Source organism: Bufo gargarizans, chromosome 11 (genome assembly GCF_014858855.1).
Source record: "Bufo gargarizans isolate SCDJY-AF-19 chromosome 11, ASM1485885v1, whole genome shotgun sequence".
NCBI lineage: Eukaryota > Metazoa > Chordata > Amphibia > Anura > Bufonidae > Bufo > Bufo gargarizans.
This window is the reverse complement of record NC_058090.1, coordinates 47,050,723-47,076,374: the sequence shown is the minus strand read 5'-3', so window position 1 is coordinate 47,076,374 and position 25,652 is coordinate 47,050,723. Positions and strand designations below refer to the sequence as shown.

The 25,652-nt window shown below is 42.2% G+C and overlaps 1 protein-coding gene across 1 annotated transcript in view; it reads right to left on the bottom strand.

The window, feature by feature from the left end:
• Positions 1 to 443: 443 nt before the first annotated feature.
• The window catches only part of MIPOL1 (mirror-image polydactyly 1), a 217,104-nt gene continuing 191,895 nt past the window's right edge, over positions 444 to 25,652 (bottom strand). Inside the window, exon 9 of the mRNA XM_044271260.1 lies at positions 444 to 880. Coding sequence (XP_044127195.1) covers positions 814 to 880 — 67 coding nt within the window. The 3' untranslated portion in view covers positions 444 to 813. The remainder of the gene's footprint in view (positions 881 to 25,652) is intronic.

The window sequence follows — 25,652 nt, the reverse complement described above, 5'->3', positions numbered from 1 at the left end:
AACTGATCCGTTTTGGACCACTTGTGAGAGCCCTGAATGGATCTCACAAACGGAAAACGAAACGCCAGTGTGAAAGTAGACTTAGGGTACTTTCACACTGGCGTTTTGTTTTCCGTTTGTGAGATCCGTTCAGAGATCTCACAAGCGACCCAAAACTGATCAGTTTGCTCTTAATGCATTCTGAATGGAAAAGGATCCACTCAGAATGCTTCAGTTTGGCTCCGTTCCGTCTCCATTCCATTTTGGAGGCGGACACCAAAACGCTGCTGGCAGCATTTTGGTGTCCATCTGATGAAACTGAGCCAAACGGATCTGCCCTGGCACACAATGTAAGTCAATGGGAAGGATCCATTTTCACTGACACAATAGAAAACGGATCCGTCCTCCATTGACTTTCAATAGTGTTCAAGACTATCCGTTTTGGCTATGTTACAGATAATATAAGCGGATCTGTTCTGAACGGATGCAGACGGTTGTATTATCTGAACGGATGCATTTGTGCAGATCCATGACAGATCCGCACCAAACGCGAGTGTGAAAGTAGCCTTAGATGAAAGTCTCAACCGATCAACAAGTGTTTCGCTCATTCATCGGGTGATCAGCTGCATCTTCAGACGGGATGTGTAAATCCACTATAATGTGTATAGGGCTCATTTCCTCCGAAGGTGTTTGCGCCACACCCAAAAGAAATGTATCCTTGGTTTAAAAATGTGGTTTCTAAGTTTGGTTAGTGAACTCAATATGAATGAAGTTGTGTTGATAAGCCTTGTATCCATACTTTGCCGTGGAAAGACTGGTTTACTGATATCATTATCAGATCATTGTTCTAACAGATCCAGATCCAACCTTTTTCCGTAGGACGTCAACCAGGCGCTCCAGCCTGTGAAAAGATAGAGAGAAAAAATCTGAGAAATAAATATTTAATATCACAAATATTATACAGGAGTTCTAATACAACACAACAGATTATCACCTGTCTGATTATTGGAAGTTGACACCACAATATCATCTTCTCGGGTTGTCACACTACCTTCTCACCTGCTTTGGCTATTTAATAATTGCTCATGCTCGTTCCTGCTACTCACAAACCTGCACATCATGTCCTGGAGATCTGCTCTACTGTATGGTGGTTTTATGGTGCTTGCCCTTCTCCCTTGTGAGAAGACTAGACTCTCCTTTTCATCATCGAAAAAGACTTATGGTGACGATACACATTAGAACGATTTAGGACAAACCCACCCATTACGGTGGGGTCAGCTGACCATCTAGTATGTACTGAGTTGTCTCGAAGGATCGGGAAAGGAAGTGTGGCAGGAATTTATTGCCCTCTTCCTATTGAGAAGAGGTGAATGTGTTAAGGGGGGTTGGCAGGAACAGCTGTCGGCCTAAAAAGTGTTTGGCCAATAGCTATCTAATGTGTACGGCTATTGTTATACAAGAGCAGATCTCCTGAACGTGTCACGTACATGGGCTCTAACCTGGCGTTCGGCAATATTGTGGACTGAACTCATCAGAATGAGCCATATCAGCTCAGCTTGCCTTCTTTGGTTTACCTATTCCTTGGATATTACAAGAAGTTAAATTACCGCTGCCATGGTAGCAAGCAAAAGCAAGACCTAATTTTCAGTCATTCCTTTAATTAAAATCACCAAGTGTCTAGAGGCTTGTTGCTTCCACATCAACCAAAATCGGAGCAGATATGAGATAACCGTAGGGATAAAAAAAGATGTAATAGTAGGAATAACACTGTCACAACAAACTGGTAATATGCTATAACTGATTGGCTTTGAGCTAAAAAGTGAAGTCACTATTAGAATGTAGAAATATTTTCATTGGCATTCAGGCAAAAAGCTGACGCCAACTTCTGTGAAAATAGATTTGAGCAGTAAACTGTACATACTGTCCATAAATGTCCATCAGAAGCTCATTTGCAGCAGATACAACCAATTGTGATGGGATCTGTAGCCAATCTATTGTTCGAAGGCCACAGAAGACATTAAACTGTTTGCAAATCACGACACAAATGTCTGGATTTGCCAGCTGACATCTCATGTTTATGGGCACCTTTAGCTTTCTCTCCCCCAATACCACCATAAACATGTCCATTTAGGTTGGTCAAATGAGCAAGCGATGTCTATGGTGGGAGCAGGCACACGAGACGTTGGATGATTCGTCTGGACACTGCAGTTGTGCAGCTGCCATTAGGATCCAGTAAAAAACTAACTTGTCTGTGGCTCTGTGTTGAAGGTCTGTATGGGGACAAACAATCTTAATAACGATTGTTCATACCCACATAGCGCCAATTATTGAGGCATGTAATCCAACGAGCAGGCAATGATCCAATCAGTGCCCATTCTGTTGACCCATGTAAGATTCTAGATTAGTCACTAACTGAGGATAAGAAATACTGTTACTAAAAGAGCATCCGTCAGCAGGATCAGCTCTATTAAACCAGGCATATTGCCTAGCAGGGTTGATCATGCTGAGTAAAATTATATCCTTTTGTATCTAGGCTCAATAGCTGCAGCGATATACAGACGTGGACAAAATTGTTGGTACCCTTTGGTCAATGAAAGAAAAAGTCACAATGGTCACAGAAATAACTTTAATCTGACAAAAGTAATAATAAATTAAAATTCTATAAATGTTAACCAATGAAAGTCAGACATTGTTTTTCAACCATGCTTCAACAGAATTATGTAAAAAAATAAACTCATGAAACAGGCATGGACAAAAATGATGGTACCCCTAGAAAACACAGAACATAATGTGACCAAAGGGACATGTTAATTCAAGGTGTGTCCACTAATTAGCATCACAGGTGTCTACAACCTTGTAATCAGCCATTGGGCCTATATATATGGCTCCAGGTAATCACTGTGTTGTTTGGTGATATGGTGTGTACCACACTCGACATGGACCAGAGGAAGCAAAGGAAAGAGCTGTCTCAAGAGATCAGAAAGAAAATTATAGACAAGCATGTTAAAGGTAAAGGCTATAAGACCATCTCCAAGCAACTAGATGTTCCTGTGAGTACAGTTGCACATATTATTCATAAGTTTAAGATCCATGGGACTGTAGCCAACCTCCCTGGACGTGGCCGCAGGAGGAAAATTGATGACAAATCTAAGAGACGGATAATCCGAATGGTAACAAAAGAGCCTAGAAAGACTTCTAAAGAGATTCAAGGTGAACTTCATGCTCAAGGAACATCAGTGTCAGATCGCACCATCCGTCGTTGTTTGAGCCAAAGTGGACTACATGGGAGACGACCAAGGAGGACACCATTGTTGAAAACGAATCATAAAAAAGCAAGACTGGAATATGCCAAACTACATGTTGACAAGCCACAAAGCTTCTGGGAGAATGTCCTGTGGACAGATGAGACAAAAATCGAAGTTTTTGCCAAGGCACATCAGCTGTATGTTCACAGACGAAAAAATGAAGCATATCAAGAAAAGAACACTGTCCCTACTGTGAAACATGGAGGAGGCTCTGTTATGTTCTGGGGCTGCTTTGCTGCGTCTGGCACAGGGTGTCTTGAATCTGTGCAGGGTACAATGAAATCTCAAGACTATCAAGGAATTCTAGAGAGAAATGTACTAGCCAGTGTCAGAAAGCTTGGTCTCAGTCGCAGGTCATGGGTCTTGCAACAGGACAATGACCCAAAACACACCGCTAAAAACACCCAAGAATGGCTAAGAGGAAAAAATTGGACTATTCTAAAGTGGCCTTCTATGAGCCCTGACCTCAATCCTATTGAGCATCTTTGGAAGGAGCTGAAACATGCAGTCTGGAAAAGGCACCCTTCAAACCGGACACAACTGGAGCAGTTTGCTCATGAGGAGTGGGCCAAAATACCTGCTGAGAGGTGCAGATGTCTCATTGACAGTTACAGGAAGCGTTTGATTGCAGTGATTGCCTCAAAAGGTTGCGCAACAAAATATTAAGTTAGGGGTACCATCATTTTTGTCCATGCCTGTTTCATGAGTTTATTTTTTTACATAATTCTGTTGAAGCATGGTTGAAAAACAATGTCTGACTTTCATTGGTTAACATTTATAGAATTTTAATTTATTATTACTTTTGTCAGATTAAAGTTATTTCTGTGACCATTGTGACTTTTTCTTTCATTGACCAAAGGGTACCAACAATTTTGTCCACGTCTGTATGACTTTTTATATTTATGCTAATGAAGTATTTGGGGCACCAAGGAGCTGGCTGTAGCGCTTGGAGCACCGTGGTTGCACCAAGTCAGCTCAGTGATGTATATGATGATTTGGATCTACACAAGGTCTCCGTGACCACACCTTGCTTTGCCTTTCTCAGCGTAGAACTAAAATATGAAAAAAAAAGGTTTTTATACTTTTAAAGTGCAGTCAAAGGGCCTCTTGGTTTCTGTCCTGGTAGGTCTCTTTTAAAGAGCAGCTGTCAGCGTGATCAATGCTATTAAACCAGGTGTATTGCCTTTTAGGGTTGACACTGCTGAGTAGAATTATACCTTTCTTTGTATCTAGTCCCAATAGCTGTAGTCATATATGACTTTTTATATTTATGCTAATGACCCATTTGAGGCACCAAGGGGCTGGCTGTAGCGCTTGGAGCACCGAGGTTGCACCAAGTCAGCTCAGTGACTCGGCGTTTGTGCAGTGTATCTGATGTTGTTTTCTGATTTCATCAGGCCCACTGGGCAAGCTCAGGAAGCAACATCTGATCCACGGCGCAAGCGCAGAGTCACTATGCCAGCTCGGCACAGGCGTGAGAACACAGAGCTATAAAAGAGGTCTAGCCCTGTCAATCAAAGAGGAGGGGGGAGGGAACAGGGAACAGGAGGCATTGTGCTTGTGGTGCTCCCCGTGCTACGGTCAGCCCCTTGGTACTCCAAATAAGTGATTAGCATAAATATAAAAAGTCATATATGACTACAGCTATTGGGACTAGATACAAAAAAAGGTATAATTCTACTCAGCATTATCAACCCTAAAAGGCAATACACCTGGTTTAATAGGATTGATCACGCTGACAGCTGCTCTTTAAAGGAGACCTACCAGGACAGAAACCAAGACGTCCTTTGACGCACTTTAAAAGTATAAAAACCTTTTTTTTTCATATTTTAGTTCTAGGCTGAGAAAAGCAAAGCAAGATGTGGTCACGGAGACCTTGTGTAGATCCAAATCATCATATACATCAATGGCCCCTCGTATATTGTCACTATTCAAACCAGGCAGGATGCAGGTCGTCTTGTATATGAATTCCCACAAGGTCTGTGTGACAACGCTGTACCTGAGATAAGTCAGAAGGGGATATGACATCTTCAGAATCCTGTTACAGCCATTGGTCTTTTTAACATCTAGAGATCATAGCCCACCATAAAAGATGTTGACAAAAAGGTTGTCACATTTCTAAAGTACAATATTGGGCCTATTTTAATTATCTTCTAGTAGGTCTCCTTTCATTTGTGAGACTTCTCTACCCAACGTATTATGTGGAATGTGCTCCTTACATTAATTAGGTCTTAATTTACAGAGTGGCATCGCTTGGCAGAAGAACCATACAAACTGACAAGTGGTATGCATCAAGACTTAAGCTAGACGCATAGAAGAAATGCACTTGGGCATGGCATTTCTCTAAAACCGGTTGAGTCACTTTCACCGTGGTTAATAGGAATACATAGCATCGCCTGAGGCCATTCACAAGGGTCCGGGTTACATGGAGGATATATCCAAAGCCGGCAGCAATATGGAGATATGTTCCTGCACAGAAAGCCATTCACCACTTTTAGTCCATGTTAGGGGAAAGCCAATGATGAGCAAAGTCCTAAGAATTGTATACTGAGACGAGCCATTTCATTATCTAACACAGGCATGTCCAAACTGCGGCCCTCCAGCTGTTGCAAAACTATAACTCCCAGCATGCCCTAATAGCTGTAAGCTATCCAGGCATGCTGGGAGTTGTAGTTTTGGAACAGCTGGAGGGCCGCAGTTTGGACATGCCTGATCTAACATTAGGTTTAACCATAAGTGTCAGCTTATAATACTGTCCTGTGTAAGGGCAGCATACTATAGCTACAGGCCTGTACTAACAGAAGCCAAAATGGCACAAAAAGTTGTGCTTTTTGGCTATTAGGGATGCTGAAAAAATACACTGGACACGCAGTATATGAATCCTGAATATATTTATGAGGAGGATGCTCCCCTGTAGTCACACAGCAGCCTGTCAATCACTATTTTGTGGAGTGGGCAGAGGTGGAGAAGCACTCCCATCATCAGTATACCGGACTCCTAGTAGCCAAATGGCACAAGATTTTTTACTTCTAAAAGTATGGAGGGGATTTTTGTGCAGCAAATACGCAGTGTTTTACAGTGGCAGCAAAGTGGATGAGATTTTACGTAATCTCATCCACGTGCTGTATAATAAAATCCTCAGCGGAAATTAACCTGTGGTGTGGATTCGAAATCTGCAGCATGCCAATTTCTGCTAAGGATTTCACCCTTTGCAATGGAGAGGATGAGGTCCGCAGTCATTTCCCTGGTGTTTTTTTTTTTTTTTGCAGTGGTTTTTGCTACGTCTTGTGCTGCAGAATCCACAACAAAATCTGCAGCTGACTTTTTGACAGTTTTTTTCATTCATGTGTGGACGAACCCCTATAAGGTTCTCTAGCTTCTCTATACTTTGGGGGAATTTAGCCTGACCTTTGTACTAGTATTCTGGCATCAAAAAGGCATACTTTTTTGTGCGTCATTTGCTCAAAAATTGTGCAGCTACTTGTGCTGTGGCTGGTACATATGCTGGGCAATGCTTTGTCTTGTACATTGGTATGGGCACTGCTGTGGATGGTACATATGCTGGGCAATGCTTTGTCTTGTACATTTGTATGGGCACTGCTGTGGATGGTACATATGCTGGGCAATGCTTTGTCTTGTACATTTGTATGGGCACTGCTGTGGATGGTACATATGCTGGGCAATGTTTTGTCTTGTACATTGGTATGGGCACTGCTGTGGATGGTACATATTCTGGGCAATGCTTTGTCTTATACATTTGTATGGGCACTGCTGTAGATGGTACATGTGCTGGGCAATGCTTTGTCTTGTACATTGGTATGGGCACTGCTGTGGATGGTACATATTCTGGGCAATGCTTTGTCTTATACATTTGTATGGGCACTGCTGTGGATGGTACATGTGCTGGGCAATGCTTTGTCTTGTACATTGGTATGGGCACTGCTGTGGATGGTACATATTCTGGGCAATGCTTTGTCTTATACATTTGTATGGGCACTGCTGTGGATGGTACATGTGCTGGGCAATGCTTTGTCTTGTACATTGGTATGGGCACTGCTGTGGATGGTACATATGCTGGCAATGCTTTGTCTTGTAGATTTGTATGGGCACTGCTGTGGATGGTACATATGCTGGCAATGCTTTGTCTTGTAGATTTGTATGGGCACTGCTGTGGATGGTACATGTGCTGGGCAATGCTTTGTCTTGTAGATTTGTATGGGCACTGCTGTGGATGGTACATATGCTGGGCAATGCTTTGTCTTGTAGATTTGTATGGGCACTGCTGTGGATGGTACATATGCTGGGCAGTACTTTTCCTGTTACATTTGTATGGGCACTGCTGTGGATGGTACATATGCTGGCAATGCTTTGTCTTGTAGATTTGTATGGGCACTGCTGTGGATGGTACATGTGCTGGGCAATGCTTTGTCTTGTAGATTTGTATGGGCACTGCTGTGGATGGTACATATGCTGGGCAATGCTTTGTCTTGTAGATTTGTATGGGCACTGCTGTGGATGGTACATATGCTGGGCAGTACTTTTCCTGTTACATTTGTATGGGCACTGCTGTGGATGGTACATATGCTGGGCAATACTTTTCCTGTTACATTTGTATGGGCACTGCTGTGGATGGTACATGTGCTGGGCAATGCTTTGTCTTGTAGATTTGTATGGGCACTGCTGTGGATGGTACATATGCTGGGCAATGCTTTGTCTTGTAGATTTGTATGGGCACTGCTGTGGATGGTACATATGCTGGGCAGTACTTTTCCTGTTACATTTGTATGGGCACTGCTGTGGATGGTACATATGCTGGGCAATACTTTTCCTGTTACATTTGTATGGGCACTGCTGTGGATGGTACATGTGCTGGGCAATACTTTTCCTGATACATTTGTGTGCTGCTGTGGAAGTAATTACTCTGCGAGCATCACTATGTAACTGGAACTATTTTTCAGACAATGGTTGGCACATTAATAGTAATAATTATGTGTGGTGGATGCAATGTTATTGGCAACAGCGTTGATACCATTACTGAACCGGCACTACTATGTGGTCCAAACTTCTTAAACATTGTGGCCAGAGGTAGCTGTTGCACCCTAGCGCTGCAGCCGCATAACAAGACACCAGTGTTAGAAATGGCACATGGTAGGTGGCGGTGGGATCATTCCATAATTTACCATCTGGACCAAGTGCTATTGGCATAATTAGTATCACTGGCTCTAGGGTTGGCTTTAGAAGGGGGCTAGAATAATTATAAGGTGTAGGGTTATGCGGGCATTCGCACTACCATAAGTGTTTTGTGCTCTTCAAACTGCAGATCCGCAAAACACAGATACTGGCAGTGTGCATGCTACATCACGGTGCAGACCCATTGACTTCAATGGGTCCGTGGTCTGCATGTTGCGGCAAAGCATTGGACATGTCATATCTATTGCGGCACGGCCTCATGGATACAGAAGTCCTTCCATATGAGACATCATCAGTCTCCAGTCTTCTCAATTTACCTTCCTTCTCATGCAAGAATCTCCAAGGTCAGAGGACTGAACTGTGGAGACTGGTGCAAGAGGGAAAAGAGATCCTGTCAGACATCAACTGTCTGTAAGAAGGCAACGAACAGACATGTACAGTGCCCCGAGCACAAACCCACGGGCTTCAATAGTCAGTGTAAAGTGCTGAACAAACTGTCAGCAAAGGACAAGTGCATAGCTCCCACTGTTCTTACTGCAGTACGACACTTCTGCCAATGAACCGGACTGTTCAGCCATAGGGTAAATGAATGACTAAACTTAAAGTCTATCTTATTTCCATAGAAATTAAACTGGAGAAGCCTCTAGCAGTAACAGTTGATACAAATACTTAGGGCATGCAAATGATGTGACATCGCTGGCTGTGTGACAACAGCGGTCTGCCCTGGGTCTAATAAGAAGACAGTCTGAAATATTACTATCATGCCATGTATACACAGTCTCGGGCAAGCGTTGCCCAGCAGCTAAACCCCTATGTTCCACGTCTGGGTTGTCTTCTTAACCCTCCCTTCTGAAAGATGAATGTAGTGGGTACAGTTAGATATCGGGGCCACATGCAATTCATTATTCCCTTACTTTACTTGCTTACATAGCGCCAACATATTCCGCAGTGCTTTATATCTTTACATATATATATATATATATATATATATATATATTTATTATCACTCACTATATCCAGTGGGGCTCCCAATCTAATTTCCCTATCGATATATCTTTGGCATGTAAGAGGAAACCCAAGCAAACACGGGGAGAACATAACTATTTGCCACAATATTTCCCGAAAACGCAGCATTTTGCAGCAAATTAGGCAAAAATTGTGGCAAAACACACACCCTGACTGCCAGGGGCGTTCTGGGAACTTAAAGTGGCCCTGGAAAAAAATTATAAAAGTGGCCCTATTTTGTAGGCAGGTCTAAATTAACAGAAGACGCGGTCAAAAATACCATGGTGCAAAATACCATCTCAGCAGAACCAAATAACACAGTGTAGCCCAATATACTGCCCCAAAAGCTGGCCTTCTGTGGTGGCCACCAATCGCTGCCATCTTCTGTCCTCCTCCTCCTCCAGTTGTCTATGGAGCAGGGGGCTCAGGATGTGAGGTGCGGCCACAGCAGTTGAATTCAGGAGGACATGTGCGGTCGCTGGTGGGGTACATGAGTACCTGATTCTCACAGCGTTAATTACTGTTAGGAGCTCATTATGTACCCAGTCAGCGGCAGAGAGGAGGACTTGGGTGGCCCCCTGGGGGATCAGCCCACCGGGATTTCTCTCTGTAGGGTCTATGGCCAATCCGCCCCTGCTGACTGCAAAGTCTGTGATATGATTCAGGGAAAGTTGGCGCTGGTACAAAATGCAGTTGCTATTCCAACTTCCCCAGAGGTTCCCACTTTCCCAGAGTCCTGAATGGCAAATCTGCCCGATTCTGCATTGCCATTTAACTCTTACATAAACTTACAAAAAAGGATAATATTTCATTGGGCTTTTTTGACTTGTAGATACTTTCTCTGCTTCTAATCTCACACAGAGGTCTCTCCATAGGCTGACATCCCGAGGTTCATAACAGGTAAAATCCAACTCTTATCACACAAAGCAAGAGGTAACAGAAGTTTTTTCTTTTAAATTCAAAGAAGAAAAAAATCTATATGACAGGTAAAGGATCTTGACATTTAGCAATAAGGTTAAATTACATTTAACAAATAAAAATGCAGCAAAGATCACAGCCATCTGAGACTCCGGAGAAGTCTGCCAAGTTTTACAAACTTCCCTTCTACTTTGAGCAGATTAGTTTTCTTAAAGTCAAACTCCTATTGAAAGTCGACCAGGGCCCCCGCATGCCTCTGCACGTACCAGTGTTTCATGTATAGAAATAAAAAAAAGTACAAACCATTAAACCTCACTGCAGCACTTGGCCCAAAAATATGTCAAATTTTTTTTCTTTTGGCTTTTGCCGTTTCTTAATCTCCATTACGCTTCACTGCAAATTCCATCAGTGCTTTTTCTATCACTGTGCATTTAATCCATTTTTTCAACACAGGAGTTTTCAGATAAATTATTTATTTCTTCAACCTTTAAGTGATCGTAATTTGGTTTTAAGGTATTGTTCAGTGTGTATTTTTGCTAATAGAACTGAATGCTGGCAAAAGAAAAAAGGGAGTTAAGCCTCATTCCCACGATTGTATGTATCTTACAGTCCGCAAATTGTGGATCTGCAAAATACGGATACCGCTCGCGTTGCATACGCATTTTTTTAAGAACCATTGACTAAAATGGGCCCGTGGTCCTGGTGACAACCATTGCAGCTTCTTTTAGACCTCCCACAGAAGTGCTTACTCATCTCTCCTACACCCTCCTCCTTAGGGCTCATGCACACAACCGTATGCCCTCTGAGACATGCGGTCTGTGAGCGGGCCATATGTCCCGAAGCGGCATACATCTTGTGCACGTTCATATGAGTGCGGGACAATAGCCGCACGGGCGGCCCGATGCGCACAGTATCATAGTAACTTAGTGCGCACGATGTATGCCGCTCTAAGACATATGGCCCGCTCATGAACCGTATGTCTCGGGCATACGGTTGTGTGCATGAGCCCTTAAAGGGAACGTGTCATCAGAAAACAACTGACTGCTTAAGTTTTTTTCATTTAAACATTTCATTTTTATTTTTTTTGGGGTGATTTATTTTCAAATTTTCCATGTCCCTATCTATATTTAAATACTAAAATCATGCAATTTTCACCCTGGCCATTAGGCCTAAAATATGCGAAGACTTCCTGTTAAGAGCAGCCACATGGGCCGTAGACACAATGGAGATGAGGGGACCTCATTGACTTCTAACACAATGGACAGGAGGAGACTTCATTTACTTCTAACAATATGGATAGAAGGGGATCTCACTGACTTCTAACACAATAGACAGGAGGGGACCTCGTTTAGTTTTAACACAATGAACAGGAGGGGATCTCGTTTCCTCCTAACACAATGGGACAGGAGGGGACCTTACTGACTTCTATGAGAGATGTTTTGAGGCACGTTCTGTGATCTGTGCAGAGGTGAGGAGTGAGAAGATAAGCTGTGATATCACCTATTGTGAATGGTGGATCCTATGTTATCTATAGAGAGGTGAGATCGGTCAGTGTAATTCTGCTTGTGATGGTGAGATGCCTACTGAAAAGTTACCTGTACAAAACAGGAAGTCTCAACATATTATTAGGACTAGTGGCCAGTGTGAAAACTGCAGATTTATTTTTAACTTATAGATAGAGACATTGAAAATGTAAACGCAAGCTTCTAAAAAAATTTTTATGTATATATGTGATTTAAACAATAGGTCATTTCTAATTACACATTTGGGTTAAATGCTATGCACTCCTTGGCAACCACCTTTTTTTTTAAAGTTTTTGTAAAGCATCTAAAATGAAAGAGAAAAATTTACAAATGGCATTTTTAGTCACCTTGTGTATACAGTGCCTATGCATAACTATGTGTCTCCATGGTAATAGACTACAAGCATATTCTGTGTAGTCTGATTCTGTAGTCTTGCGTCCTCTACTTCTTTGGCCTCATGCACACAACCGGTTTTTTTTTAAGGTCCGCAAAAACGGGGTCTGTAGGTCCGTGATCCGTGACCGTTTTTTTGTCCGTGGGTCTTCCTTGTTTTTTGGAGGATCCACGGACATGAAAAATGAAAAAAAATATCTAAGTCAAGTTTGCCATTGAAATGAGAGGAAAAAACGGATACGGATCACAGACACGGATGCGGATGACAATCTTGTGTGCATCCGTGATTTTTCACGGACCCATTGACTTGAATGGGTCCGTGAACCGTTGGCCGTGAAAAAAATAGGACAGGTCATATTTTTTTTACGGCCAGGAAACACGGATCACGGATGCGGCTGCCAAACGGTGCATTTTACAATTTTTCCACTGACCCATTGAAAGTCAATGGGTCCGCGAAAAAACCCCGAAAACGGCACAATGGCCACGGATGCACACAACGGTCGTGTGCATGAGGCCTTAGTAACATATATTTGGTATGTTGCCACTAACTAGGGCACATATGGCAGAAGTAGGATCAGACTACACAGAATGTTTGTCGTCTGTTACCATGGAGACACAGGGCTAGATACAACACGATTTACAAAGTTCCACCAATTTCACCATCAGAAAACTAGAGCCACAATTGGTTGTAAAAAGTGTACTTACCGTTTAATGACAAATCGATTGACATGTGCATATCACCCACTACTATATCATAGCCATAATGCATCCCCCGATCCCTATTCTGCCTCGTGAGGTTTTTACCAGCAGCCAATTTAAATGCAGTCATTGCAGAAAAGAGACTGCTCATGTTTATGACTCTCTTCGATCAAAGAGTTAAGCATGGATCGCGCAGTTGCCATTGTTGTTGTGGTGCTGTGCCTGTGGGTTGGTGGAGCCCAATGCCAGCGCGGCTTGGTCTGGCAGTAGGGGTGCTGGTGCTCTACTGGGTCATGTCATCTGCTGGTACGGCACCGTGGCGTTGGCAATTGCCATGTGGTGCAGCGTCAAATTAGAGTAGGTACCCACTCATAGAGGCAACCTTGATGTGGCGAGTGGGCTTATGCATTGTGATCAAAACATATATTAATGCCTCGTGTACAGTATTTAGATTATGGGGCTGTATACTATTAATTACGCTGAGAAGCGATGTTAATCGCGCTGAGAAACAACAATATACCAATGCATTGCATGTGGATGTGCGATCCATGCTTTTCTCTTTGCTGCATATTGATTTTCTACAAAGACGTGGGAAAGTTTACTGTACTGAGGTAAGTGGCCCACACTATATGCAGTAAATCACTATTAGAGATGAGCAAAGTATTGGAAAATTCGATTCAGCTGCTTCGCCGAATTTTACAAAATTTTTTCCTTCGTGACGAATTACTTCATCACAAAGCGCATTTCTTTGTAAGTAGTGGGTGCAATAACAGGGAGCGGAGATTGCATCGTCCCCCATCATTGTACCCCTCAGATGTCGTGTTCATACATGATCGCGGCATCTAATATACATAACACGGTATAAAATTAAAAAATAAAATCATACTTACCTGATCCATTTGCTCACAACGGTCCGGCCGCCGCCATTTTGCTTAAAGATCTGGCGCGAAATCTTGCATTGCCTGATATGACATCATCACGTCGGCTGGCATGGTGACGTCATACGTCACCGCGCACGGGATTTCGGCTGAGATCTTCAAGCAAGACTGCGACCGGCCCGCTGTGAGCAAATGGGGCAGGTAAGTATGATTTTAATTATTTTTTGCTTTTTTGCACTATTTCAGGTTAAATCGATTTGCTATTACAAAGCACAAATAAATTTGGCTTTGTGACGAATCGAATTTATCCTGAAACTCTGCGGACTTCGATTCTCTCAACACTAATGACTATGCAAATTAGAGTAACACCAATGTACATACAGTGCTGGCTGCTCATATAAAACGTGAAATTATTACTCTAGGTTATAACTGTTATCAATAGAAAATGAGATGCTATGTATGCACATTATAAAAAAGGTCCAAACACAAGCATTAAATGAATGCACAGTATAGTAAATCATTTGCATGTCACTGTTACATCCTATGGCAATATTTAAATACAGTCGTGCCCAAGGATGATTTACAATCTTCGCAACCTACAATTAAAAATGAGGATAGGTGGGTGCAAAGGAAATAGTTAAATTAATACAATCCTATTGAAACAGTGGTGCCCAAGGCCATTGGTAAACCTGCCAAGAAATAGCATAGAGCTCTCTTGTATGTCACATTAACACAGAAATACATCTCCCACTCCCAATCTCACGTCAGACAGGTTTGCCACCCAAGAACGGCAGTGTGGCAAGAACTATGGAATCGGATATCATTCAAACGACTGATTAGAAAGGAGATCTAGAAAGGGCTCCATTCACACTGGTGTCATGGCCGTCTTCTTTCCAAGCACCATCACCATTGTCGGACTGGGGTTCTTGAGGCCAACCAGGGGAAATTATTTTTGAAGTCATCAATTACAGTATCTCCCAAAAGTAAGTAAACCCCTCAAATTTTTGTAAATATTTTATTCTATCTTTTCATGGGATGAAACTAATGATCTGACACTTTGATGCAATGTAAAGTAGGAGGCCATCTATGTGTAGAGCAACCATTCTTTTTTTCAGATCCTCAGAGAGTTCTTTACCATGAGGTGCCATGCTGGACTTAGGCTCCATTCACACGTCCGCAATTCTGTTACGCATTTTGCGGAACGGAATTGCAGACCCATTCATTTCTATATGGCTGCACGATGTGCTGCCCAGATCCGGAATTGTGGACCTGCACTTCCGGGTCCGCAATTCCGTTCCCGAAAAAAATAGAACATGTCCTATTCTTGTCTGCAATTGCGGACAAGATTAGGCATTTTCTATTAGGTGCCAGCGATGTGCGGTTGCTGGTATCCGTGTTTTGTGGATCCGCGGATCTGCAAAACGCTTACGGACGTGTGAATGGACCCTTACAGTGACCAGTATAAGAGTGTATGAGAGCGATAACACCAAATTTAACACACCTGCTCCCCATTCACACCTGAGACCTTGTAGTCACATGATACCGGGGATGGAAAATGGCTTATTGGGAACAATTTGGCCATTTTCACTTAGGGGTGTACTCACTTTTGTTGCCAGCGGTTTAGACATTAATGGCTGTGTGTTGAGTTTGAGGGCACACAGTTATACAAGCCGTACACTGACTACTTTACACTGTATCAAAGTGTCAGATCTTCAGTGTTGTCCCATCAAAAGATAGAATAAAATATTTACAAAAATGTGATGGGAGTACTCACTTTTGTGAGATACTGTAAGTTTAATAGGTTTTAAATCAAAGAAAGAGACCCTAGTCATAAGTGATTGGCTCCAAAGGCAGACAAATGTTTTTTTTCCCTCCTAGAACAGTGGTTAGCAACCTTCAGCACTCTAGATGTGGTAAAACTACAAATCCCAGCATGCTCCATTCACTTCTATGGGTGTTCTGAAAACCGCTACGCAAGTGTGCATGCTGGGAGTCGTAGTTTCACCACAGCTGGAGTGCTGAAGGTTGCCGATCCCCGTCGATCTTTGGGGCCCACTACGGTTTCAGAGGGTGGACCCACCAGAGGATCCTCTGGTGCTGTCTAGAGCAGGGGTCAGGAACCTCCGGCACTCCAGCTGCTGTGAAACTACAACTCCCAGCATGCACACCTATTCAGGTGTTCTTGTAACTCCCATAGAAGTGAAAGGAGGATTCTGGGAGTTGTAGTTTCAGAACAGCTGAAGTGGCGGAGGTTGCTGATCCATGCTCTAAAGCCAGTCCAAAGCTGACCATGATAGATCCAGTATGATACATTTTGTAAAGGATCTTAACAGATCCATTAACTGATAATGGGTATGTCTATTTTCATATTAAATAGGGCTATCAAAGAGCAACAAAAAGGCCTACTAGAAAAGGTAACAAGTCTTGCAAAAAATCTTATTAGGCGGTTTTAATCCACATGCAAATTAGCTGGGTTTTTTTGTGTTTTTTTTTCAACATTGTCTTTTTATTGATTTTCAAGCATATTATACATGTTGAGTAATACATAATAAATAATAAAAAAAGGAAGATCCGAAATGACACAAAAAGAAGACGTGATACATGGCATTGTCACATTTACATGTGAGACCAGAATACTTTGCATATACAGTTGAAGGAGCAAATTTTCATAGCCCACAGTCTCCACAGTGTGATCTGTAAAGAAGGTCTATATCCAGGTTACTGAGTCCTAAATATTCTTTTATATTCTTATAGTAGGGCGGTCGGCAGCAGAGTGGTGTGGGCAGCAAATGAGTTGTTAAGTGCTCCCTTCCTTCTCCTGCTTCCTCAGCAAGCCACAATGATCTTGGATAGTGATCATGCCTGGTCCTGTCAATCAATAAGGGGAGGGAGGAGCTGGCAGAGTAAGCAGGAGGACCAAGGTTGCACTGGCTCACTGGTTGTCTTGGAGCACTGGCTCACTGGTTGTCTTGGAGCACTGGCTTACTGGTTGTCTTGGAGCACTGGCTCATTGGTTGTCTTGGAGCACTGGCTCACTGGTTGTCTTGGAGCACTGGCTCACTGGTTGTCTTGGAGCACTGGCTCACTGGTTGTCTTGGAGCACTGGCTCATTGGTTGTCTTGGAGCACTGGCTCACTGGTTGTCTTGGAGCACTGGCTCACTGGTTGTCTTGGAGCACTGGCTCACTGGTTGCCTTGATCCCTTGCACAGTGCACTTAACTGCTCATTTGCATTCTGTACTTCTCTCCAAAATGAACCAACAGATTGTTAAATGAAAGGTATCACTACATTCAGTTGAGCCAGCCCTACAAGGCACTGTGGCTGGTGGAAGGCTAGGGCTACACGGTGACACTGGTCGCGGGCAGGATCGGTGAGTAGCGGTGATCCCATAGAAATGAATGGGATCTCAGCGACAGTCACAAGAAAACCAATACGGCTGGATTCCCTGCGACTGTTGCGGTGAACCCATTCACTTCTCTGGAATCACCATTATTCAGCCATCCTGGCTGCGACAGGTGTCACCATGTAGCCCTAGCCTTAGGCCGCATGCACACGGCCGTTGTGCGGCCGTTCCGTGCATTGGGCAACATCCGTGCAGCGGGCCGGACCCATTCCGCGGGTCTGTGGTCTGTCTGCACCACAAAAAAATATGACTCCGCTCCGCATCTCTGGAATTGTGGATCCATTCAAGTGAATGGGTCCGCATCCGTGATACGTGGTGCACACGGCCAGCTTCCTGGGACAGATTCTCTTTGAAAAGGGAGTATAGCACAGGTTCTTGCCCCCTATGGCATGGCACCTACTAGGGCTTAGCCCTCTATCCAAGGGCTCTATCCAAAGCAGCTGTATGGGATGTAAGGCCTTGGTCACCACTGTTATCAGGACTGGGCTAATAATTTTGGGGCATGTTAGTCCTACATATGGCAGCTAGGTTGCCCCGTGATGGATGTGTGCCTACAGTCTGTGCATTTCTCTCCGCTAAGCTGACACATACAGACACTACTTAAAACAAGCAGCATGTTTTATAAGCCAACAAGATCAGGGGTGACAAGTCAGACCCGTGGTTAGAGTTTGCTTATAAGTCGTTTACAGCTGGAAGTTTACACATTACAACACAGTACTATTGATTTATCAGTAGCAAAATATACGGCGCATACTTGGGTAAACTCCACAGAGGGAAACGGTCGGAAGGTGATTGTTGTGGAATATTTCAGACACAAAGCGAGTGTCTGGCAGAGGGAAATAGCTGTAAAGTCAAGACTAATATTTAGTAAGACTGAAAGCACAAACAAATTAGGTCTAGCGATCGTAGGCTTCATCCAGAATTAAAAAAGTATATTTACATAGTATTTCAAAGTATACACCAGCCTCTCTACTGCAAACTGCTCACTTACAGATTAGAAAAGAAATATGTATTCAGAAAAAGCAGAAAGATCTGCCGGGATCCGCGGCTTACAGAAACAACGGAGTCTTCTCCGAGATGTTTACTGAGCAAATGGAGACGCGGTGACAGATTTGGTTAAAAAGAAGTTACAGCACATAATAGAGATTGTAGTTTTCTCACTCTGTGGATTATACACTGAGGTGGGTGCAGCCTAAAAGTTACATTTAGTGGATGGATGAAGTGGTGTTGGACAGGGTTCCTTGGACCCACCCGAGTGAATGACTCTGAGATCCCACCAAAGTGCACGCCCCATGTTATTGGTGGACACATTGTAATATCAGAGCCCGAGTCTACTAAATTGTCCTCTGGTGGGGCATGTCCAATACTGTATGAAAAGGTACTTGTCATAGAGGCCCTGCAACAAAATGGCTGTCATGTTAATGAAGGTTTTTTAAGAGCCCACAATTATATGACTCTGTAATGAAGTTCTGGAGATGTTTCCTCTAATGAAGATGCTAAAAATTCTATGCAGGTTTTCCTTGGTTCTGAAGATTTGTGGAAAATAGTTGTAAACCAGTGTCGGACTTGGGTGCTTAAAGCCCACCAGTAAAATGCATTTTGTGGACTCACTGTACAGCTATATGCAAATATTACTTGACTCATATGTATTTCTTTATGCGCTATATTGATTTTTGTGTTCTGGTCCCGTATATTAACTGTATAGTTACAGGTTACTTTCTATTTGTATCATTCTATTTAGGATCAGACTTAACTTTTGCTCATAGTCTTATCAAAATTGACCATTGTACATGTAATGCACTTTATGCTGGCAAATTGTTGCACTTGCATTTTATTATATGCCCATAAACCATGCACTACCAGTCCTATTTTGTTTAATCATGTTTTTATGTATAGTGCTATGTCAATCAAGTGAATAATACATTTGTTGATAATAAATTATTTGATTATTGATTACAATTTGTGGTTATCTTATTGTTTGATATATAGTGGATCCATATATTTTTTGTTGGTTGTGTGTTCTATAACATATATGGGTTGAGTACCGTTTCATGGGAAGTATTTTTTTGGGTTGCTTAATTAATGGGAACACTCCTTCTCGATAATTGCATCAATCTTCGGCCCGTATCAAGTGTTTTTATTAGAATTAGAAGATGATCGCTTGGTCTTTTTCTGCTGTAACTAGTCTAAGTCTTTCACTTCAATAATGAAGGATGATCTTGGGGACAGTGGCTATATAGCGAAGGGGGAACTAGGTCAACATGCTCCTTATCTACAAAGGAGATGTCCATAGCTCTTTATGCACATATACCAAATGTATTCATTTTTCCTTCACGTTGGTACTTTAAGAACCTTTACTTGGTGGATATATAGACTCTTCAAATAATTCTCTAAGATATCCTACAGGTCCTACAGATCTTCATAGTGATCCTCCTTCTCCTCATAAACAGACAAGAGGCACTTTCTCTGCTCTAAGTGGGCACATTGTTCCGTTCATGCCATGTTCAAGAGAGATTGATGGAGGACGAGGCAGATTGTGACTTTGCTGACTGCCGGGTGAGCTGAAAAGAGTTTTGTGTATTCTCTTCTGGGCTCTATGATAATCCCGGTACTTCACAGACCCCTCATCCCTCTCGCACCCCAGTGCTAAATTCTTTGTGCTTTCTATGGGCTTCCTACACTGATTCTTCTCAGCAGCAACATACTTGTCACAGCTGTGTTAGGAAAAGGTAACCAGGTTTTAACCTGCACCCCCCCCCCCCCACTGATGTGCATTTGCCAAGCTGTGTGCACTTCACACTCAGCTGACGTGTCTTACAGTCACCATTCTTCTGTCCTGTATGTATGAAGCGCCCTTGAAACAGATGTTTCTGTGTGTTTGTGCATTTTGAGTCGAAAGGCAGGAGCTTGGTGCATAAAAGACAGCTACTCTGGTGTGTGTCTTACTGTCACTGTGTGAATTGGACGGTGGGTGGGCTTTGTTTTACTGTGTGTGTTTTAGGGCCTCGTGGAAATTACAAACCCTATCAGACAAGACACTACGCTCAATGCCCCAAAGACACCTGCATTGCTGAGTATCGTTAGACCACAGACTTGAGGTGCAAGGTTTCTCTCCCAAAAGGTTTCAGCTTCAGAAATGCTACCATTTAAGACCCATTAATTTTATATCGAAATTAACTAGAGAAGAATAGAATCCCAAATGAGACATTCTAACCACGTTGTCCTCAAAATGCTACCCTTTTCTCACAGACACCAGAAAGTTTTTTCCTGGTCTACTCTTTTTTTCCCCCAATATCAAATATACAAAAAAGGGTAAATATAAATACAGTAGAAAATATAATAACCAAATACACCTCCCCCTTCCCCTTCCGCTAAAGAGTTTACATTCCCATATGTGCGAGTGACCAGGAGAGCCACATGTTCCTGTAATTTTTTATTTTCCCAGTGTACTTTTTATGTCCTCCTTCAAGTACCAGGAAGTATGATGTAGTGGATCCATGAAGGATCAAATCTCCTCTTGAGTAAAATATTGGCAAATGAAAAGTTTCCAGACCATGAAAAACTGCAAACGCAGACGTCCTTTATTTTAAAGGAGGTTGATCCAGTTCAAATGTAAGGCTCTCCTGTCTTGAGTAATTACTTAAAATCTCTGGTATCATAGGATCTAACCAACCCTGTTCTGGTCTACTCTTTTTTTTTAATTTGGCTTAAATGTTTTAAATTTAGAGAATTTTCATTTTAATCTGTCATTTTTTTCATAGGACATTTAGGCCGGGGATTGGCGATGTTGGCCACACACACGTAGCCTGGCCAAAAATCTCAGGGTAGTGCTGCCTGCAGGGCAACTAATGAAAGTAATTGAGTTCTGCTTGCAATCTGCAAGTTGCCATAACTTGACAGTTTCAAGAAATTTTGCAGATATGTTGTCTTGCAGTTGGGACAACTTATGGGTCATATCTCAACCCTATTAGGTCTTGCTGAAGGTTTCAGATCAATACAGAGAATGGTGATGCTATTACGCTACTTACACATGCAGATTTTGGGCGCTTTTGTGAACAATACACAGGAGTGGATCACAAAATGATATATGAGGAATATAAAGAGTGGTACTTCTCCTAAAAAAACAAAAAAAAACTGATTCCAGCCTTAAGGATGAGAGGAATTTTATTTTTTCTCTCTCTACCTTCAGGCATAATCCCAGAAAATCCACGGCGCTTCCTTTAGTAAAAACTTGTAGTTTTATTCACCAATAGCAACGTTTCGGTTTGCACACTGTGATACAAAAAGAGAGTGCACACAGAATATATAGAGCATATTCAGTGTCAATTAATCAATAACATAATTGATAACAAAATGTGATAAAATTCATAAAAGTATATATCAAGATCCAATTGTACATAATTCAAAACCCATGTGAAACCCATACATAACGAATAAGTGACATAGATGAATGTATCCTCAACAATACATATACGTAAAAGACTATAAGTCATATTTCATATTGATTAAGCCACTCATTAAAACCCAGGTGATCTAATAAATAACATGATTAAAAACAATAGTTGAACGTTTGTAACCTGATTCGGATCCGAGCGACACATGGAGATCTGGCGTGGTGTGGAGACAACTTCGCCTGCGCAACGCTGCTTCCGCAATCCTTCCGATGTAGGCAGTCTTCTATGTGTCACCTGATCAACAGGTCAGATGACCGGAAGATCAGGTGACTGGAATGCTAGGATCACATGGGGCATGTTTGTATACGTTGCTACAGCAACCATCACATGACTCATGTCCTGCATTTATTTTTTGACGATCAATTCGCAGGATCTATGTTTCCATTTGTTTCGAAGGAAGATAAAGATGGCCTCTAACACCCTAATGTAGTCACCTCTCTCCACATGTGTAGCTCCAGGATAACAAAGAAATACATCTCATAATAAGCGAACATTAGTGTTGACTAACAGCGTAAGTGGCAGATTGAATTTCTGCACCTGTGGGGTCATCAACATCTGCTGACATCGGTTAATGCCACCAGTTGTATCCAAAGGCAGCACCAGCCAGAGTCTAGCCGTGCCCACCAGCCCCCCACCACAGCAGAGTAAAACTGTAGCAACAGAGAGGATTGGCCCCCCCAAGCAGCTCCAAGTGATACTCAGAGCGAATATAGGGTAACCCCATCCTGCACTGTCAAAAAGGGGAGCCATCAGGAATATGCAGGGCTCCCATTCCTAGGGGCTCCAGCATACTCTATCTGCGTCCCAATAGTTTGCCCTAGTAATCATCTGCCACTCACCTATGTCAAGGTAAAGGAATGAAGTCCTCTCCCTTTGTTTATACTCCCTAGGTGCTGTGTACTAATTGTCCAATCTGGGTCATTACAGCAGTGGTCAGGCTGTCTTTTACAGCTAGGCTTATGCAGTGATTTCGCTGTGCCTACAAGACCATCAGGATGGACATAGTGCTAGAAGGGTCTAAATAGTGTTGCACACTTTGAGTCATTTTCTTTTATTAGAAAGTCTCCCCCTCTGTCGGACACCCATTAATAAGCAGTAAATTTTAAGGGACCCTGACAGCAAGTGTACACTACCTGTGCGAGGTCATTACAGGGGAAATGAAGCATTACAATCTGCCTACTGAAATCAATGAACTGTCCATGTAATGTACTGAAGAGACTATGGGACTCTTTTTGTAGGTGTTCCTACAAGGTTTGGGTACATGCCTACAAGAGGGGCTACACTAAATTCTAAATATTTCAAACACAGGCATGGTTTTACTAGTTGAATGAATGAGAACTGCCCCTAATCGATTTATTGCTTGATGGAGAATTTACAGTTTTTCAACTAATTATTAATTTCGGCTCCTGTTCCAAGGCCCTGAGAGCCTTAGGCACAACACTGCTGGGTAATGCTTCTCATCACTAACACTATAATGATGTGGGTGGAAGTAACCATTACAACACAGTACTTTGGTCCAGTCAATGCGACATATTGATTGATACATAGAGGACTGAACATTGAAGCCCATGATACAATTCATCCATGGAAATAAGTTATTACACTGTGACATTCTACAGGAACGTGGACACTTGATGGGAAACGTTTATCAAATGCATCAGAAAGTGGTGTAATGGGCTTTAGAAAAATGCTGTGACATCTATGACAGTCCTGAAAAAACATTCTTCCCAGCAGCATGGCCAAAGAAATTACAATAGTTGGGTCAAGGTTATTATGGTCTAGCACCATACCAGTGTACATGTACAACAACCAAACCATGATCTACGGAAGAGAATAACTAATGTCATGGATTGTGTATGGAAGAGAAGTATACCTAATGTCATGGATTGTGTATGGAAGAGAAGTATACCTAATGTCATGGATTATGTATGGAAGAGAAGTATACCTAATGTCATGGATTGTGTATGGAAGAGAAGTATACCTAATGTCATGGATTGTGTATGGAAGAGAAGTATACCTAATGTCATGGATTATGTATGGAAGAGAAGTATACCTAATGTCATGGATTATGTATGGAAGAGAAGTATACCTAATGTCATGGATTATGTATGGAAGAGAAGTATACCTAATGTCATGGATTATGTATGGAAGAGAAGTATACCTAATGTCATGGATTATGTATGGAAGAGAAGTATACCTAATGTCATGGATTATGTATGGAAGAGAAGTATACCTAATGTCATGGATTATGTATGGAAGAGAAGTATACCTAATGTCATGGATTATGTATGGAAGAGAAGTATACCTAATGTCATGGATTATGTATGGAAGAGAAGTATACCTAATGTCATGGATTCTGTCAATTTGTGATGTGTGTTTCTTGCAAAAAAATTGAGAAGGGTGTTCACTGCAAATGCTACAAATGCAAATTCTGATGACTTAAAATTCAGGTTACCAGTGGAATTTCCGGTTCTTATAAAACAAGTACTAGTGACTAATACATTAAAAATTTAGGAGGAGGTGAGCACAATTTCCAACAAACTCAGAAGCCACACTGATGGAGGTCTTGGCAGTCAAAATCATGGTTTCTCTTCAGTGGGCTACTCACAGAGGAAATAAAAAAAAAAGTTCTCCAGTGCCACAAACCTGGCAAACAGAATCTAAAATCTTAGCTCACTGAACACAACATGTTGGGGACCTGATGTAAAAGGAGTACTGTGCATCATTCCCACCAAAGCACAATTTTAGGCTTGGCTTAAAGTGTCTACTCCGATGGTTCTACTACGTTGTAATGTGGGATTTTAAATCTAACAAAGCATATCAATCTTTTTTAAAGGGCTTCTACAATATAACAAGGCCTATCTACATAAAGTGGAATACCTCCTGGATCAGATCTCTACACATACAACTCCCAAGCCTCCTCTCTTTTAATCTACAATTGGTGGGTAGAGGCATGTCCAGATTCAAGTCTTGGAGCAGCATTTATCTGTAGTGGAGGACTCCTTATCACTGCTATAGCATCTCAGCTCAATGGTTAGCCTTCATGCCTTGCAGCGCTGGGGCCCTGGATTAAAATCCAACCAGAGACAACATCTGCATGGAGTTTGTATGGGTTTCCTCTGGGTACTCCGGTTTCCTCCTACACTCCAAAAATATACAAATAGGCAAATTGGCTTCCTATGAAATTGACCATGGTGTGTGTTGGGGCCAAGAGCCTAAATGGAAGCCTGACTCCCCAGCCACACAACCATCCCTTCGCTTTGAGTCCCTGTGAGAAAAACACATTACAAATGTTTGTCATTGTCCTATCATTAGCTAAATATTCATTAAGTAGAACATGTAGATAATAATATACAGCCATTTAGGTATGCCAATATACTTCCAGGCATACAAATGCAACTGTATGAACATTTTCGCCTTTGAAACCTACATAAACTATGACCTATCGGCCAGCAATGGATGGGCAATGAAGTCCCAAAGCGCTATACTAGACAAATCTATTCAATAGTCAATATTTCAAGCACTGTATCTCTATTCATAGGACGTTTTGAGCTCTGTCCCCAATACGCCCAGGAACACCCACAACATTTTTCAGAAAGTCTTAATTTAGGTAAATTTGCATGAGAACCTCCCATCTGTGGAACATTTTAGGGGATGATAGGAGGTATGAATAATTTTTTTTACAGTATTTTTTTATGGCCACAGATGCTTAGAGACCATTCTGGAAAGAAAACATGATATTATTTCATACTTACCAAAATTTGTGTTGTTAAATTTGGGCCATTTAAGCTCTACCCCCGTACAAGCCCCATACCCAGCCCAGAAAGGCCACTTCTGGACAGGGTTTGCATAATCTCCATGCATATTGGCCTGGGACAAGCCTAATTTGTCAGGATTGTCTCTTA